The sequence below is a fragment of the Phasianus colchicus genome, chromosome 21 (genome assembly GCF_987193195.1).
Source record: "Phasianus colchicus chromosome 21, bPhaCol1.hap1.1, whole genome shotgun sequence".
In the NCBI taxonomy this organism is placed as follows: domain Eukaryota; kingdom Metazoa; phylum Chordata; class Aves; order Galliformes; family Phasianidae; genus Phasianus; species Phasianus colchicus.
Window position 1 is genome coordinate 7,599,292 of NC_143456.1, and position 19,049 is coordinate 7,618,340.

General features: G+C 37.4%; 1 protein-coding gene across 1 annotated transcript in view; it reads left to right on the forward strand.

Moving 5' to 3' along the window:
* ULK2 (unc-51 like autophagy activating kinase 2) overlaps positions 1-19,049 on the forward strand; it is a 36,249-nt gene that overhangs the window by 12,422 nt on the left and 4,778 nt on the right. Inside the window, exons 6-23 of the mRNA XM_031591578.2 lie at positions 442-615; positions 1,742-1,815; positions 2,595-2,696; positions 2,997-3,055; positions 3,367-3,449; positions 5,957-6,007; positions 6,356-6,444; positions 6,804-6,975; positions 7,406-7,466; positions 7,721-7,813; positions 10,409-10,546; positions 11,640-11,785; positions 12,143-12,223; positions 14,923-15,209; positions 15,364-15,557; positions 16,064-16,173; positions 16,802-16,954; positions 17,703-17,911. Of these exons, the coding sequence (XP_031447438.1) occupies positions 442-615; positions 1,742-1,815; positions 2,595-2,696; positions 2,997-3,055; positions 3,367-3,449; positions 5,957-6,007; positions 6,356-6,444; positions 6,804-6,975; positions 7,406-7,466; positions 7,721-7,813; positions 10,409-10,546; positions 11,640-11,785; positions 12,143-12,223; positions 14,923-15,209; positions 15,364-15,557; positions 16,064-16,173; positions 16,802-16,954; positions 17,703-17,911 (2,276 nt within the window). The remainder of the gene's footprint in view (positions 1-441; positions 616-1,741; positions 1,816-2,594; positions 2,697-2,996; positions 3,056-3,366; positions 3,450-5,956; positions 6,008-6,355; positions 6,445-6,803; positions 6,976-7,405; positions 7,467-7,720; positions 7,814-10,408; positions 10,547-11,639; positions 11,786-12,142; positions 12,224-14,922; positions 15,210-15,363; positions 15,558-16,063; positions 16,174-16,801; positions 16,955-17,702; positions 17,912-19,049) is intronic.

Consider the following 19,049-nt stretch of genomic DNA (forward strand, 5'->3'; position numbering starts at 1 on the left):
CCATAACAATTTGTTGAAGGAAAAATTGGGTTTTTCAGCTTCAGGCTGTGATCTGATTTCAGATAAAACTTAATGTTGCAAACTGTAAGAGTTCTTTAATGTTCCTGACTCCTGTGGTTCTTTGCCTTTTAGAGAGTTTAGAATTTAATAGTGGTTAAGATATTGTAGAACTATTATGCTACTGGGTTGAATAAACTACTGTAAAAGCAGGTATTCCAGAATACAGTAACTAATGTAAACTATGGAGATGGGTGTGTTATTTAGAACACAAATCTTTGTAGAAAAATATTGGAAATTGGATTATTTTGAATAAAATTCACTATAATTTGATCATCTTAATTGTTTTCACAGCTGGTCACTGTGAAGTTTGTTTTGTTGTTTTTTTTTTTTAATTGACCAAATACTTATTTTGTCATTTGCTATTGTGTGTGTTATTTTCAGCTAAAGGAACTCTTAGTGAAGACACCATCCGAGTGTTCCTCCAGCAGATTGCAGCTGCTATGCGTATCCTGCACAGTAAAGGAATCATTCACAGGGATCTTAAACCACAGAATATTTTATTGTCTTATGCCAGCCGTAGGAAGTCAAGTGTCAGTGGCATACGCATCAAAATAGGTAAGTACACTTTACTCTGGTATGAAGGTAAATAAATCATCACTATTTGGTTGTTTCCCTACTCAGAGAGCCTCTTTGTAGTTAAAACATAGAGGCTGTATTGACTGTGTAATGTGTTAAATTGATGTAAATCAGGACAGTGAGCCCAGAATGATCAGCTTAATACTGTGATGTGGATTTCCAGTGTAAAAAATCTTGAGTCATAAAGTCCTTTTGGATCAGCAGAAAAAGGCTGTCGCTGAAAAGCTGATGTTTCTAGTACTATCTGTATTAACTAAGCACATTTGTAAACTTTGAAATGCTGAGTAGCCTTTAGCCCATTTCAAAACTGCTTGCAAGACTCTAAGCACAATTCTACCTAGACTTTCTTGTTGTAGAACTTCCCAAGAGAGTTTTTGAAAAGTTTTAGACATGTAGGTTATAACCCGTTTTGTGACAGAAGGAGTTTCAGCATTATAACTGAGGAGAGCTGTTAGTTGTTAAAGATGCTGCCAAACTGCAATTTATGAGGAACTTGGGAGTTTCAGTCTCTCTTTGCTCTCTCTGTTATGTGTCCATATAAAAAGACTTTGGTTTTGGCATGTTTCTTCTTGTGTGGTTTTTTTTTTTTTTTTTTACCAAAATCTGAGGTCTGTTCCAACTCAGTCCATCTTCTGAACACCACAGAAGAAACAAAATTTATTTTACTGTTCTTACTTGATAATTTCAGATACTTTTCCCTATGTGGAAAATTGAGGCATCTGAAGCTTAATTTCTAGAATTTCTGCCTGCTGTGATGTCATTGAAGCAGACAGTATGCTCATCACTCTTAATGAACCATTTATCTTTAGAAACTGACTTTAATCCTTTCTTACTGATGCCAGGCAGCATGTTCTGCAGCTGGGGAGATGGCTGAGCAGCAATTTGTACAAATGATGCCACCGCTACTTTCTTCTCTTGCTATTTGGAAGATAGTACATTATTCTTTCAGCGTTTAACATAGATTTTGCTGTTCCATGAAGATGGATTGTACCTGTTTTTAGCTCTCTCACTGATAATTGTGGCAGATTTCAATAAAAGATGATCTCTAGATTACAAAAATTTGAAAATTGTCTTTCTTTTTGTTGACAAATGTTTCTTTCCACAGCTGACTTTGGTTTTGCTCGTTATCTGCATAGCAACATGATGGCTGCAACTCTGTGTGGATCCCCAATGTATATGGTGAGTGACTGCATTTCTCAATTTGAAGCTTAAACGTTCTACTACCAGAACAAAATAATTGACTGCTGGCAGATTGGCAAATGCCTGAGATTACTTGGAATCATTAAAGACAGTATTTAGCTTTCCTTTCCATACTTTTACTAGTTCTCTTTTTTTCTTGTGATTTAGAGATCATGATTGTTAAAAGAAATGAGATTTAGTGCTTTTCCTTTTTTCTTAATGTGTTCTTTATGCTTTCCCCGCCCCCTTTTTCCTTATAAAACAGTTTGGAGTTACTTGCCATTATTTTTTGCTAAGTGGTGGTATTTATTTCAGCACTAAGATCTCTCTTTGCACAGCCCCTCCTGTGTTGTGTGGTCACGGGAAAATCACTTTGTTTTCCCTTGTCTTGTTTTTTATGTGTGAAATGGTGATGATGGTATTCCTTGTGAAATCCTTGCTTATTTATCTACAAGAAGGACTGCATCAACCAAGTAAATACTGCTTACTTTGTGTTCCCATACATGCAGATCATTAGCTTCTTTCTTTAGAACATCAGCATTTCTAGTTTTATGTTTCTGATACGTAACTTTCATTTTAGATAGTGTAATATAATTACCTTACAAGTAATGATGCAGACTAAAATCCTTTCATTTCCTTTTAAGTATTTTAAGTTAAAATATTTTACTCTTTACGAAAAGCTGATCTCTTAATACCACTCTGACAGAAGTATTGTGTAATTCATATTGATGTGGCTTTGTCTTCTGCTTTGCCTTCTGAGATCTTCCTGTACTTTCCAGGCTCCTGAAGTGATTATGTCTCAACACTATGATGCTAAAGCAGATCTGTGGAGTATAGGAACTGTGATTTATCAGTGTCTTGTTGGAAAACCACCTTTTCAGGTAACACTTTTATTTCTGCTTCCCTCTTTCTATTACTCTTTGCAGTATCATGGAAATTCCCAGAGCTTTTCCTTCCAGGCATGAAAACAGAGGTAAATAGGGATGTTTGAATGATGATGCTTGAAAGGCCAGATAGCTTGTTGATACCAAGGGAGTAGTTGTATTTTGTGTTCAATCCAGGGCAAATGCAGGATACTCAGTACTGAAATCATTGCTGTGCTTGATGTATGTGTGCATAGGTTCAGAAGGTACTTTTTCTGTTAAACTGAACTGTAATTAATATACGTTTTTATTTGACAGGCCAATAGTCCTCAAGATTTGAGAATGTTTTATGAAAAGAACAGGAGCTTGATTCCTAGGTATGTTACCATGGTCTTTCCTGTCACTTATGTTTGTTGATTGAACACTTTTTTTCCTCTTTGAGAATGCCTGGGATGCATACAAATATTTTGTGTTGCTGTCTTGATAAGGAAGCAGTATGATAGCACTGACTCACACTGTGTGACTCACACTGTGTCTTACCTTTACTGCATTGCTGAGTTGAGTATCCTGTACTGGTGAAAATTTAGGGACATGGTAGAATGCTGACTTCCAGAAATTTTTAATGCATTATACATTATTTAATGTATGTGTGAAATTTAATACATGTTTAAATTCCTTCTGTATGCAGCATACCTCGAGAAACATCAGCTTACCTGGCTGACCTGCTGTTGGGTTTACTTCAGAGAAACCAAAAAGACAGGATGGACTTTGGTACGTAACTTTTCCTTTTGCCCTCTTGTTTTGACGTGTTAGTTGTATACATGTGACCAAAGCAATTGTCCTCACCTTTTGTCTACAGGCTGTTACATGAAAAACGAAGTGTATTTTTCTTCCGTGTTACCATGAAAGAGAACTGTAATAAAAGAAACAAACAAAAAACCTCAACAACAACAAATAAACATTGTTAGTTAATGACTGACAGTATTAAGTGAAGCATATAAATTATTACTTTGTTGTTGAGAAGTGAAATACAGTTGTGGCCTCCCTCCCTTCTGTTTACTGATATATCTTAAATTTTTGTGTCAGTCATTTTTGCGCTTTCATTGTTTTATCCAAAATCAGACAGATATTATATGCTAGGTTATTCATGGTAATTGTTTAAATTAATTTGTTACACAATTTTATTGCAGTTTTATCCCCAACCCCAAGAAATGGTAATCTTAAACATTTAGCTGAATAAAATTAACTTGATATAAAACAATGTGTTTTATATGGAGATTTGTTTTAGCAACAAGGTAGATGATCCATCACATTTAATGTGTGGGATGGTGAGAGAGAGCCTAAACTTCAAATCTCTTCAGGCTCTTTGTAGACGAGGCAGAGTTCTCTCTTTTCCTTTACTATTAGTCTCATGATGCTGAGATCCTTGGGTGAATTACAACCCTGAGATGTGCTCAGTTTCATTTCTGCTCACAGAGGTTCACGTTGCTGTTTAGTTATGCATGCAAGCTTAGTTTTGTTGCAGTACTGAAATGTACAAAGTGGCATTTCACTTGCAATCCTTGTGTAGTTGTGAAAAGACTATATTCAATAGGCTGAGGAGAAAGGAGCATTTGAAAGGTATCTGGAATGTTTATTTCAAGCTGAAGCCTTTCCTGATTGCATTGTTTTAAACTTTCCATTGCTGATATGTTTTGCTCTAAAAATTACAAACTTTGAAAAATAATTTGAAATTAAAAGCACTGATTCTGGAGTAATTAAGATGTTGTTGCTTTGATAATCAGGCATGGTTTTTTGTGTAGATGTAACTTAAGTAACATGATATAAATGCTGTGTGTCAGCAATTAGATATAGGAAAAAAACTCAGAATATTTAGTCAAAATGACCCAGATGACTCTGACAGTATTCAGATGTCAACTTTTAAATTTGGAAAGAAGAATTAATATGTCACAAACGTGGATTTTGAGTAATGGATTCCACCTGCACTCTCGGCATGCTGATCTCCACAGTTTCTTCAAACCTGGGAAATTCAGTGTAACATTATGGTAGTATAAGAATGCGTTTGTGCTAAGAAAGAAAAACAGAAAGCAGAATGGTAGTGAAGAAAGTCATGTTTCCCTTGGCTGAGTCGCTTGAAGGGCCTCAAAGGGGCTGCTCTGGAATGTGCTTAGCAAGGGGAGTGAAAGGGAGAGTGTATAACTGAGCCCTGTTGCCTGTTGTTCAAGTAAAAAATAGCATTGGAAATCTTGCTTATCTTTTAGTAATATCAAGAACAGCAGGTGTTGTAGAAATGCTCATAACACCTGATCCTCATGTTAATCATTACATTGTTCTGGTGTTACTGTTAGCTTCCCTCCCCTATCAGTTTGTGGAAGAAAGTGGTGTTGAAAGGAGAAGGGTGCAGAAAGGGTTTTTTTGAGGTGTTGGCTTGTTTTTTTTCTTTCTTTCTTTCTCTCCCTTGTTATTTGCTTAGGTCTACTGAACAGTATTGTTTTTCCTCAGCTTTTAGAACATTAAAGCTCACAAAGTTCAGCAGTTAGTTTCCACTCCCCATCAATTCTCCCTCACTTAAGGTCTCATCTTTTAGAAGTTTCCATGTGAACTGTTGGCCAACAGGTTATGCTAACTCATCCATCTCAGAGTATCCATTTACAACAAAAGCAAACATTTCTATTGTTAGAACAATAAGAAGTTAGCTAATGAAATTGTTCAAGAAAATGGTGTTCACCTCTGCTCTAAACTGAGCCAGCTGCACAGGTTTCTGTTCTTCCATAGGGAATTTGGAAGGAGAATGGCTGCTGGTCTGTTGTGATCTTCAGCCATTGAAGGAGTAGTATTAAATAATTTCAAAAAATAAGCATCATTTTTTGGGAAAGGCAGAAGTGAAAATACTTTCAATGTTTGATGTGAAAGATGTTCATCATTTTGAAGAGGAAATCAAAATCAAATTTGTGCCATACTGTACATAGCAAACATAATTTGTTATGAGTGTTGGAATGCCTCTTGTGTACGTGAACCTTACGTTCAGTAACAAAATGTCCTTTAGTGATTGTATCTGATTTGTCTTGCTGGCTGTTATTGGAAGTTATTAAATTGATTTCATTTCCTTTCCAAATGCTGTAGCAACAGGGAAGGCTTTAATCTGTTGCAAGCTCTTCATCCTCTGGCTATGAAATATTGATTCTGGGAAGGCAACCATTTACCACTATCCGCATTATAGTCTAAAATTGTGTCATTTGTACATTAATTCTCAATGGTGGTTGTTTCTTGTTCTACAGAAGCATTTTTCAACCACCCTTTCCTAGATCAGATTTCAACAGTCAAAAAATGTAAGTAGTTTTGGTTTTTCACTTGTTTTTGTAAATGAATGTTGGGGCCTGGAGGGGAATTAAAATCTGCCGTGTTACTGAGATGCTTTCTTAAGTCTGACTTTTACATTCTACTGTGAGCCTTAGAGTTGAATCTTCTTTAGTACCATGCTGTGCTGTCACACGACACTTACTAATTCCTTTCACATTTCAACTTAACTTAAAAACCCATGTGTGTTTAAGGATATGTGGTGTTTATAAATTCATATGAGCGTTTATGGATGAAAAGTAGTGAGGAAATGATTTTGTTTGCAATTCAGACTTTCAGAATACTAAACCCATGTTTTTGTTTGGGTTTTCCTCTTTTAGCCTGTCCTGTACCAGTGCCCACATATGCAGGCTCGGTCTCTGGCAGTTCCTGTGGCAGCTCACCTTCCTGCCGTTTTGCTTCTCCTCCAGTAAGTTCCCTCTTTTACACGACAATCTCTAGAAAATATTTTCTGTAATGGTTGGCCAAGAATTAGCTCTGTAAATTCTTGGACACAGAATAGTTCTCAAGTAAACCACTACCTTTTTCTAGAAAAATTGTTAATGTTTTGGTTCTGTCTTCTTGCGTTGTACTTTATGGGTGGGGTTTTTTTTTGTTTTGTTGTTCTAAAGACTTAAAACATGATCCAAAATGTAAACTTCTTTTATTTATTTGGTTTATGCTGGTGATAATTCCTGCTTCAGAGGCTTTATTCTTAAAAGAGCAGTTTTATCTTATGAATCAATAGATTTGTAGCAGAGGTTTCTTACTCCTCCCTCCCTGCTTCAGTCCCTTCCAGACATGCAGCATATTCAAGAAGAAAACTTGTCTTCCCCTCCATTGGGTCCTCCAAACTATCTTCAAGTGTCTAAGGACTCTGCCAGTACCAGTAGCAAGAACTCTTCCTGTGACACAGATGATTTTGTTCTTGTCCCACACAACATTTCTTCAGACCACTCATGTAAGAACCTTCCCTATTTTTACATTTTAAAACATTTTTCTTGCTATTGTTTGTCTCTCTTTTCTCTAAATATGTCTCAGTTCATATTGGATCTAATTTATTCAGTTTTGTTTACTTTTTGAAGGAAGACTTTGATATTTGTCCATGTCAATCTGGGACATTTTTATCTGAAACTGAGTGACCAGATATGCCAAGGTTTTAAGTTGTGCCTGTTTTAAGTCATGGGCAACATTGGACTTTGGCAGTAGAATATCTGTTGCAGATCACGTCTGAAGCATTTTCTTACACAAAACAACTTGCAGAAAACTTGTATGTGTTTACAGAAGTTTGTGAGAGGTGTTTATTCTTATATCAGTAATATTGGAGAGGTTTTTTGTTAAGATTCTGCCTCATGATGTGGGTTTTCAGTGTGTTCTTCTTTTTGCTGTAGATGATATGCCATTGGGAGCAGCTGGCAGGCGGGCTTCGAGCGAGTTCTTGATGTGTGGAGGGTAGGTGTGCTGAGCTTCATCCAAAAAAAGTCTCATGTTCTAAAATGGGTACTGTAGCTGTAGAAGATGTTGCTGGTTTTTTTGGCATTTGATGAGTTTACATAGCTGTGAGTGAACTTTCTTGAAGATTAATACAGCAAGTTGAATTTAATATGAATATGTAAACAGCTTAAATCCAGAAAGCTTTGCTGCAAAGCAGGTAGTTTCTCTGATGTGAAGAACAGCCTTTTTGACAGCATTTCTTGTTTTCACAGGCAGTCACCATTAACTATTTCTGGAAGCTCAGGAACTGTACAGAAACCATCCTCAACCTCTTCTCGAAGTACTGCTTCTGGTACAACTAACAGGTGTGTGATGAAGGCTTAGTAATTCCTTTTTTTAAAAAGGTTCTTTATTATTGTATGTTTGATTAGTTTGTTTTTATTATGGATTACTACAGGAAACTTAATTGAAATGGCTACACATAATGCAGTGTAGTGGCTGATGGCTGCAAAGCTGACTTCTGGTTCAGATACATCGCAAAAAGATTTCCTTGAGGAAAGCGAGCATTATTCTGTCTGATTATAGCTTGAACTGTCTAAAGACAGAAACTTCAGAGACAGAATTTGTCCTTTTTGTTTGATGAAGCACGACATGTTCCTTGTTTAGTGAGTCAAGATGTTAAATGTAGTTTACTTTTTGAGAAGTAGTTGTGAGAAAAGAGGAATTTAAAGCCCATTTTGCAATGGGTTTGTGTCTCATATAAAGATTGTCTTGTGTCTTCTAATTGCTTGCAGAGAGATGGCTTCTGTGAAAGCAGTTACTGTGAATTTTGCATTTGTGGCTTGCAAGATACCAAAGAAGCTACGTGTAACATGTATTGCAGCTTTTTAATCAGCAGGGCTATTAACAAGGGCCTTTTTTGCCTCGTTGCAGACCAAGTTTCTAGTAGTTCAAGATGAATTTCATCAGTAGTGCCTGATATCTTTCACGTATTATATTGGAAGCTTGATTCTGATCTTTAGCTATTTATGTAATGCTAAACAGAAGGGGTAGATTTGTCATTTGACCAAGTAATAAATTTCATGTTTTCAATACAAAATAGAGAGTGAGTGACTAAATGGGGAATAAAGCTCTTATGTTGGGTATATTTTTGGCTTACACTAGTACTACAGAGCTGCAAGTCAGCATTATTTGTTTAGAAATGCTTGTCACAAGAAAAGTTTGCTACTTTGTGCTGATTTTTTTTGCAGTTTGTGAAAAAACTGCTGACAGGAGCTATCAATGAAGCTGTGGTCTTACGTTGTGTGTTTAAGGGCAAATAATCTGAATTGTTTGGTTGTGAAGATCTGTTTGCTCTGGATTGACCATTTACAAAAAAATGCATTGTAATTTTTTATTTTAAGTTGTTACTCATCACAGTTTCTAGAATTGCAGCTTTTATGAAAATATGCAAGTTATATTTTCTGTGTGTTACTAAGTTAAGAGCTAAATGGTTTGTGGTTAGAGACAGGTGCCTACTGGTCACATTTTCAGTGGTTGTACTACAACAGTTTGATTTAGTTATTGAATAAATGCAGTGACTGACTGACTGCTTGGGACATCATCTCAAAGCAGCAGTGTGTGCATCTTATATTCACCAGATGCTTTGGTTTTGGGTTATTTTTTGCTGTGAAACGTTCTTTCACAGTGTCAGTTTTTTCAGAATGTTGTTATGCCCCGTGAAACAGTGAATTTTTCTGATTAGCTGATCAAACTATATGAATTGTACCCATAATTTAGCTGCTTTGTGGCAAGTGGAGGAAGCTGTGATGCTTCTCAGGCTCCAGGAGAATAAGTGGAGGCAGTTCATTCCTCTGTGGTTAACTCCTACTTTTATCCTCTGTGCTGAGAAACTTAGTGAGCATGGATTTAAAATCAGTGATACTTGTGAGGCTGCAAAAAAGTGTTGGCACAGATTTATTCAGGTCTGTTAAAGATCTGTTCTGATCTCTTCCTGACTTTCAGATTACTCAATATCTAGGAACGGGGTGGCAACAAAAGGACTAATTGTTGTTTTTTTTTTGCTAAGGGAGAACTGTGTGTATTAGGAAGTTGTATTTCATTTTCAGAGGTTGTAAAGGGAGTATGACAGTCATAAATCCACATTTCTGTTCAGCTGTATCCACGTAGTGGTGTAACTGCTTGTTTTCTAGAGCTCATGGTAGAACTTCTTTCATATCTCCTCTGAGAATCTCTAATCTTTGCCTTTCTATTCTCTGAAGTGTTGATCAATAAAGGGCCAGATACCGAGCTGATTATCTTCCAAAAAGTCCTTGAGTTTGAAATTCTTTTTGTCTAGTTCTTTTAAAAGTGTTGGTAACTGATTACACTGTGGTGGTTTCATTCCCTTATCTGGCAGTACACTGAGGTGAGCCAGGTCACTGACACATAGTTGAACTTGGGTAATACTAATCTGCAGTTTGCGTCTGTGGATTAATGTTCAGGTGTGTGGTTTTGGTCGTTTTGTCAGGGGTTGGTTACATAACATGTTTTCCTTTTGCAAGTTCACTCTGTCTCATGGGATATCTCTGTGCTTTAGTGGCTTTTGTACACATTCCAGCCCTGCTGCTGAACTTCCTGTTCTTAGTGCAGTGGGTTTTCCTAGAACGCTATTTTGAAGCGTGGTAAACAGAGCAGGCGGATTGGCAGGAAGGTGAAGGGATCTGTAGATTGCTGTGATGCATAACGAAGTGTACAGCAATTTCAGCCTGTGTAAGAAAGGCAGTTAGTAACAAACAGTTCTCAGCCTTCTGCAGAGTGCCAGAGCTAGACCAGGACAGGATAAGATCATACTGCATGCACGGAGCACGGAATCAGATTTTCCATTTTCCAGATTTTCTTGACATTTTGAGGATGGTACAATTTAGTGAAAGACCTGCCTACCTCTGTTCATCTCCTCTCTTTGCACCTTCCAACTTCAGGCATTGCCAGCCTTCTGTGTCCCCTCGCAGCGAAACAGCACCTATCCCAGTTCCTACTCAGCTACGGAATTACCAGCGTATAGAACAGAACCTCTCCTCTACTGCCAGCCCCGTGTCAAACCCCCACGGATCACCAAGGTGAGTTTTCAGACTCCTTTTTCTTGGTTCTAGTTAGTATTTGTGCCCTAACAGATATCTGTGCTTTCTTATTTATGTCTTTTTTTTTCTGACACAGCACCATAATGGAGAGGCATTTTAATTAGAAATAATAGTCCTTCACAATCTCAAGATTGTTGAATGGGCAGTTGACATTTTTCAGTAAAACAAGATGAACTTGTTCCTTTGCTCAAATGTGATGCAAGAGGATAAAAAGATGAAGTTTTGCTCTTTTTTATTTCTCTTTGTGTAATATGCAGTGTTACATCATAAACTAGAAAGTCAGTAATAAGTTAGGTTCTGTTTTCACACATGCAGTGATGAGTTGGATGCATTGTTTTGTCAAATATCAAGGAAACAATTTTTTTTGCATGCTAATTGACTAGCCTGTCTTAATACAAAGCTCCAGTGTGCTAGACTTGTTCTGTGCCTTGAGATCAACACGATTGGGATGGTAAAGGTCAAAGACTCAGAAACAGACTGCTTAAAACTCGGGAGTTCTTTACAAAAACGCAGTTCCTTCCTTTTTTTTATTTTTATCTTCAAGATCTGATTTTGCAGTTGTTTCTGCACTTGAGAAAGTGCCTTTCTGTAAAATATTTGTTGTCAGTGACTGAACTTTATACCAAGTCTAATACTGAAAACATTATGGTAAATTTTATTGTAAATGCCTTCCTTTTCCTACCATAAAAACAAACATTTATTTCAATGTAGTAAAATTAATCTCAGTAGTAAAATTAATGTAATGTCCGAACAGCAGGAATCCATTTTCTAAGAACTATTTAAAATTTCTACAGTTAACAGACAGGCTGCTATGACTTAGTTTCCTTAGGTTCCAAAAACCTCAGTATGAACAAAGGGAATTGTATCTTGTTTTCAGAATGAGAGACTTACTAGCTTAATAAGCCTCAACTTCATAATTCTCTGTTTAAATATCAGAGTTGTTTGTTTGTTTTTTTAATTGATCATTGTACTCCTATGGGAATTCAGGAATCTTATCTCAGGAAACCACAGTTGCTATAGTGTGTTAACTATTTTCTTTTTTTTTTTCATTTTTTTCTTTTTTTTTTCCCAGAGCTGGGGTTGTGAGACGCTCAAATACCAGCCCAATGGGCTTCATGAAGATGGGCTCCTGTTCTCCAATACCAGCTGACACTGCGCAGGGCGTTGGGCGCAGGTTATCCACGGGATCTTCAAGACCATATTCTCCTTCACCGCTAGGTAAGCTCTAGTTCTATTTCTTACTCATTCTTACTAATTAGCGAGGATTTAGCTGGAGCAGTAATTCAGAAAACAAATTCCTGTTTAAAACTTAAACTGAAATTTGCCCAAATAGATCACAGAATCACACGTAGATGGGGAAAGACTTTCAAGATAGTTGAATCCAACCTGACCTACCAGCTCTCATCGCTATACCATGTCCCTTAGGACCACGTTCACATGTCTCTTAAACATCTCTGCAATTGGGGCTCCCCACTTCCCTATGCAGCCCATTCCCAAGTTTGATCACCCACTCCTTGAAGAAATAAGTAGGTGAAATATAAAGCATAAATTCACATTTGGATTTTATTTACATAGTTGGAACTATACCTGAGCAGCTTGCACACTGTTGTTGCGGACAGCTTCAAGGACATGAGTCCAGGAGCAGAAACTTCTCAGGTGAGAGACTTTGGACAATAATACAATCAGTACAGTTTTGATTAAACCTTCCATAGAGTTTTGTGAAGGAGGAGGGGCAGCATTACATTAGTGTGGGTTAATGGGAGGCACTTGGTAAGCTGTGCACTGAGTTTCTGTAGAAACTTAGCCTGGATTTGGCTGTATCAGAACTCATTTCTCCATATGTAGTTGCCCACACAATCAGAGCATGACAAAAGTTTTTTGTTCTGTTTTTTAACGAAGTTGAATAGCAGCTCTAACACCTGTCTTTAACAAGGGATGAAATGGGATAGATGAGATTATAATGAATGGTCTTAACACGTTTTTCAGAATCTGATTTTGATAGACCAGCATTTTCATGCCAGCACTCAGGAAAGGAAAGAACTACCAGTGTACAGTGTATGGCATGTTCTCATCACTCCCTTAGGGAATTGCCAGGAATTGATGTTAATATTGCTAAGCTTTCAGTAAGCTTTGCAAGTCGTAAATTGTTCCAGTGCACTAGGAGGGGTGGGAGAGTATTTTTACTGTATGCACAACTTAGATGCAAGCTCTTTTTTGTCCGGCATACTAGCTACACTCTTTATTTTGACCTTTTAAGAAAGTGTTTAAACTACAATGTGTGTTATTTTTTCTGCTTTAATGCTTTCCAAAATTCTCTGAAGGTAATAACCTTCATTTCTTGGAGTTTATATTTCAAATATCTGGACATTAAATAAGTTTTATGATGTCTTAAAAATCTCCTTCATAACTGTTACGACTGGCAGTCTCAACAGAAGGCAAGGAATGAGTAAAGCCTCAAATTTGAAATAGTCTCTTGTATTTTTAAAAGAAAAATAAAAAAGCTTAGGGGAAAATAAAGAGAAAACAAAGCAGTGTGTGCTCTTTTGTTCCATATTTTTGGGATAGCACTGTTTTTGTGGCTCTAGGAGTATTTAATGTTTCATTTCTTTGTCTGTTTCCTGCAATCTATTTCTATTTGGTTTTATTGTTTCTTAATTTCCAGTGACTGCAGTGTTATTTCTGTTTGTAAAATACCACAAATTGCAGCATGTCTGCTTTTCAGCATTTAAATGGGTAAATTGTCTTTGCTTCAGGGTGAAGTGAGATCATCTGTACAGAGATTTTCTAGGGACTGAAGATGTCTGTCTTAATACAGCTTCTGAACTAATTGAGTTACCCTTTGCTGCTGCCAGTGGCAGCAGAGGAAAGTCTGAATTCAGAAGCCTATCCAGTGGTGGGAATGACACTAGAACAGCAACCAAGGAAATTTAAGGCTGCTTTTTGAAATAACAGCTGAGTTTAGTGCTGTGGGACAGACAAGCAGACTGATTTCAATGGAGTTGAAATTTCGTAAGTATAGAATTTAGGGAATTTAGTGAAGAGTAGACTGGAATACTCTGCTGGAGCTTCAGACAGAAGGTCTATTCTTAAGCATATTGTTTAAATGGAGAGGAATGGAATCGAAATGAAATGGCTTATATTCAAAGTCTAACTGTCAAGAGCATAAGCTTAAGAAGGTTGCAGAATGTGGCTTAACAGCTGGGCAAACTGCATACTGAGCAAACTGCAAGAAATTTGACATTGGCTCCACTTCACAAATACATGCTTGAAGAACAATCTCGGAAGATTGCCTTGGCCAGCTCTTGAGAATTTTGCATACTAAGTCATGGTACAGCCTAGGAACAAATAGTTAGAATAGTTTAAGCTTTGCCATTTTTTTTAAAGGCAAGTGGAATTTTTATCACTTTGTTCTTTAAGGTTACAATGGTATACATTTTATCTGGAACGCTGTGGCCACAGAGCTGAAGTCTTATGTATTATTTGTGACTGCACTGTTCCTCTTCTTGAAACTTAAAAATACCACAAGGAAGATACAATTTGAATCAAATATTGGATTCTTTATATTAAAAGAGGGAGAGAACCTTTTGGGTAGGTGAGATGTTCATAGGAGTGTTTCCTTACAGTCTTCTGCTTACAGATTATAGCTCTTCCATTTCAATTTGCTTTATGAGAAACTTTGCATTCATACTGAAGTGTGAACTTTCTTTGTACATAATGAGCTTTTGAAAAACATTATCTAACATCCTAAAAATAAATAGCTGCTCTAAGTAATGATCCTAAAATGTTTCATTTGAATAATTTGTTTATTAAGTTTTTTGTTTTTTAATACCTATTTTTCTTACAGAAACTGTGAGGGAAGCAGCCTTTTGTGTCTGCAGATCAAATTATTACAAACAAAAAAAGTCATTAACATGCAACTTTGTATTCATGTGCTGTTTACAAGAATATAATTCCAATACTTGAAAACCTCTTTTCAATTTAGAGTCTTGGTGGCTATGCTTGAAATTTTAGCATTGGTTATGCCATTCCTGCTGAATCCAACCACTTTATGTGTCTTGGTGTAGGTTGCCAGAGGTAGTGCAGCTGCCAGTACAGCTGTCACCCTGCAATCTTGCCTCTTTGGCAGCTTTGAATATGAGCATCATCTCATCAAGTGTATGTAGCCTTAGGCCATATAGTCAACATGATAAATCCATTCTGTTTGCCATTTAGTGAGCTGATAATCAAACATGTACCTCAGTAGTACATCCTTATCTCCTTCCAGATTAATGATGCTCTCTAGTGTTTTGAGTTTCGTTGATACATTTGCAAGCACTGCACATAGAAATTTTTTTCATTGTTTTTCATCCCTACAGGTTCTCCAATACCACCATCTCAGTCTCCACAGTCACTTCTGATGGGAGCTAGGTTGCAAAGTGCACCTACTCTCACGGATATTTACCAAAACAAGCAGAAGCTCAGAAAGCAACATTCAGACCCAGTATGCCCATCTTATGCTGGGTATGGATACAGTCATTCTCCACAACCAAGTAGGCCAGGTAGCCTGGGAACATCACCCACCAAGCACATGGGATCATCACCAAGGAGTTCAGACTGGCTGTTCAAAACTCCTTTACCAACAATCATTGGTTCTCCTACTAAGGTTGGTTAAGTTTACCACTGTTTGTAAAATGTTAAGTGGTAACACGTTGTCTGAAACCATTCCCAAGAATGTTTTGAGGTGCTAACCTTGTGTTTTTGGTTGTTGATTTTGTTGTTTTTTTTTTTAATATATTCTTGTTTTTTGATTCTTTAAGGCAACAGCTCCTTTCAAAATACCTAAAACACAAGCATCCTCAAATTTGCTGGCCCTGGCAAATCGCCAGGGATCTGTAGATGCTCCATTGCAACCTAAAGACATCACTGAACCAAGGGATTTTGCACACTTTCACTTGACACAAGGAAGTGACAAGCATGCAGGAGAGCAGCACAGTAAAGCTACGTTTGGCAGGTAGGCATTGCAGTATTTATGACCTGGGAAGTTGAGTAAATAATTTGACAAAAAGAATGTATGTTGTGCACCACTATTTGGAGGGGTGGAACATGCAAAAATGAGCTGTGAGGAGATGCTGATATTTAGTATATACAACAAGCTTTTTGTACTGTGTATAAATGCTGCAGAGACTTCCTGAAGTATTTTGTGTTGTTATCTAATGTTCTTATCTAGTTCCTTTTTGTTTTGATTATCTGACTGTGCAAGTCTTATCGACTCTCTGAAGCCTGTTCGGTTTTGCTTCAAATGTCTAGATGGCAAAACTGGCAGTATTCATTTTTAAGATGAAAGGGTTCATCTATATTTAGCTCTGTCTCAATATGTCCATGATGAACAGTGAGGTTTCCAGTCATTTTGTACTTCTGTTGAAAGCTTATCTGTAACAAATATTAAGAATCTGCTGCAAATTAGGAAAATTTTACCCTAACTTTTTATTGAACGTGCATGTTTTTTTTTCTGCCTAGATCTGTTAGTACTGGGAAGCTATCAGATCAGCAGGTAAAGACTACCCTTGGTGGCCAGTTATACCAAGGTAGTACAGACAGCCTGAATACAGAGCGACCAATGGATACAGGTAAGGAACAGAAGGATGTATTTAAGTGGTCCATATATACTATAGCTTTTTTCAGCCAACCAGATAGAGTTCTGTTTCCAACTTCAGTTGTTGGTTGAGACACTTAAGCTTTTTTTATTATTATCTTTAAGGAGATATGTTCTTTAATATAACTTTCAGTGAGACAAGAAAGCATCAATTTCTGTGGTAAATAAGAAATATTGCTGCTTCCTGGAGTTACTAGAGGGTTTTGTTTTTTCCGTACGTTTGTGGCTGTTTCACTTCCTAATTCCAACTTGTTTTTATCTGAAAGTTGGGTTTTTTTTCTTTACTTTTTTACCTTCTTCCTCCCCTCAAACAGCTAATACCTTGCCACAAATGGCCAATAGGAGATCTGGTTTTGATGTAAGAAGTTCAGCAGACAGAGCTAGTTTTTAGACCTTCCAAACCTGTCTTTAGAATTTTTCTGTTGCAGCTTTTGCTGCAGGACTGATGTCACTCAGTTTATTTGCTGTCAGAACTCCTTACTAGAACAAGTCTTGGTACATCAGCATGTGTTATCTTGCAGTACTCCAGTTTTCTGTATATAATTGCTAATCTATGTGATTGCATGTAATAGGGACTAACTTGTGGAAATTTTCTCTTTCAGCCCCAGCAGGGGCCTATGGCATTGCAGTGGCACCTCCTTCCATGGGAAGTGGGGCAAGTTCTCGGGCTGTCATGTTTACTGTTGGGTCCCCTCCAAGCAGTGCCACCCCTCCTACCTGCACCCATATGGTCCTCAGAACAAGAACCACCTCAGGTAGGTCTTCCTGCTGATGGCTGTTGTCAAACTGTTCAGACTTACCCGTCTCCTGGGGGCAGTAACCTGCTTACTGCCTTGCACAGCCGGTCCTCTGGGCCATACAAAAAAAAGCACTCTGAAAAAGCTGAGATGCACCTTAGATTTCTTCTGCCTTTTGTCTCCTGAAAAGAGGGCCAGAGGCACCAGTTTACCATGCAGCAGTGTGTAATATCTTGAGTGCGCTGTTTTGCTCCCCTATAGGGATGTTTTTTAACAGCATTTCTGGCAAAAGTGGAGAGAAATTATTAGACTTCTGATTCTGCATTTTTGCCCACTGCAGTACATTATAGAAGAAGCAAGATGAAAGATGTGTGAGCTGACTTCATCTCAGCATGTTGGTTATATTGTCAAATAGCAAAGATCTCAAGGTAGAGGCCTGAATCCGCTCAGGATGAGCAGGAGTCTATATTTGGAGCAATGTGCTTTCATGAACTGTAACAAAACCTTTGGTCTGTACTATTGGACTGCCTGCCTTGGAATCCTTGACAGCTAATATTCCAGAATCCATTTTATAAATCATCACTGTACATTAAAAAGTGTAGCCCTTGCATTCTCTACAGAGCAATGCAAGGAACAATGAAGAGAGCCTCCGAAGAGTGAATCTGTGGTGACTACTGATTTATCATTTGCTATCATCTGCAGCCCCAGAGCTGCAAGATGGAACAACCTATTAGACTGAATGTGTGTGTGTTATTTTTCCTTGTAGTTGGATCAAACAGTTCTGGAGGGTCTCTCTGCTCTACTAGTGGCCGTGTATATATGGGCTCGCCTCCTGGTATTTATATGGGTTCTTCTCCTCCGGGAGCCGAGGCAGCTCCAAGTCTGAAGTACATGCCTTATGGTACTTCGCCTCCCAGCTTAGAGGGCTTTATCACTTTTGAAGCTCCTGAATTGCCTGAGGAAACTTTAATGGAGGTATAGAAAACCAATTTAATGTTTTATAATATATAACGCTATTAAAACAGAGACATGGTAAAAATACGACTGCTCAGTGCACTTGGTAGCTTCTTCTTCTCTATCTCAGATACTCCTCTTTAAAAGATTGAAAATACTCCTGTGTCAATTGTGACTATTTCTCTTTGGTAGTTATTCCTGGCATTTCTTGTATTTTAATAGGTAACCAAAGGAACATGACTGCTTTTGTTCACCAGAGCCTTCCAAAGAGGCCTCTGTTTTAATGCCAAGTCTCTGGATGTGGGTGCTGACAGAAGCAATGTCCTTCTGGGCGTTGCTCCTAACTCCTTCTTCACAGTCAGTAGATGACGTTACTTCCTACTTGTGGGAAGAGTATTCTATTTTTATTTTTATTTTTTTATGTGTGGTGGAATGTTGCTTTAAAAACACACATTGGTGTGGTGTTTCACCAGGATGCTATCCTTGATCTATAAATTTCTTAGGGCAGATCACTGTTCTATTTTCTCATTCACATCTTGCTGGAAAGTGTTTGGATATTTACCACATCTATATTTTATAATATGAATGTTTGACAATACACTGTATTCTTCCCACAGACAGAGCTTAAAATGTATTTAGACCTGCATTGCTTATGAAAAGATAATAAATATTGCTGAGATGTGTTTGCTTTGTTTTGAAGGTTGATTTTTTTTTTAACAATGTAGTGTCTGTTTTAGATGTCAGTAAACAAGGAGTTGTTGGCTCCAATTTAAGTTGTTTGGTTTAAGTTGTTTGGCAAAATTTGGCAACATACACTTTTCAGTACAATATAATTCTAGATCTAAATGTAAATTAGAGTGAAGCAGATAAGTAAGAAGCTTCAGATCAGTTCTCTTATAGGTATCAAGTCTGTTGTATAATAAAAGCCATATGTTCCTTCTGGCTTCTCACACAAATGCTGAGCATACTTCTGGGTTGCTGATAATATAATAACAAGTAATACATCCCATTTGTGATCTCTTAGTTGCTCAGGTTTCAAGAAACACAGAACTCCATGTCCCAGTTTCTCTGGCTTTTTTGAAAGACTCTGAAGTATAAGCTACAGTATCTTGAAATCATTAACAAAGAAAGAACAAATTAGTATCTGTTGATTGTTTTG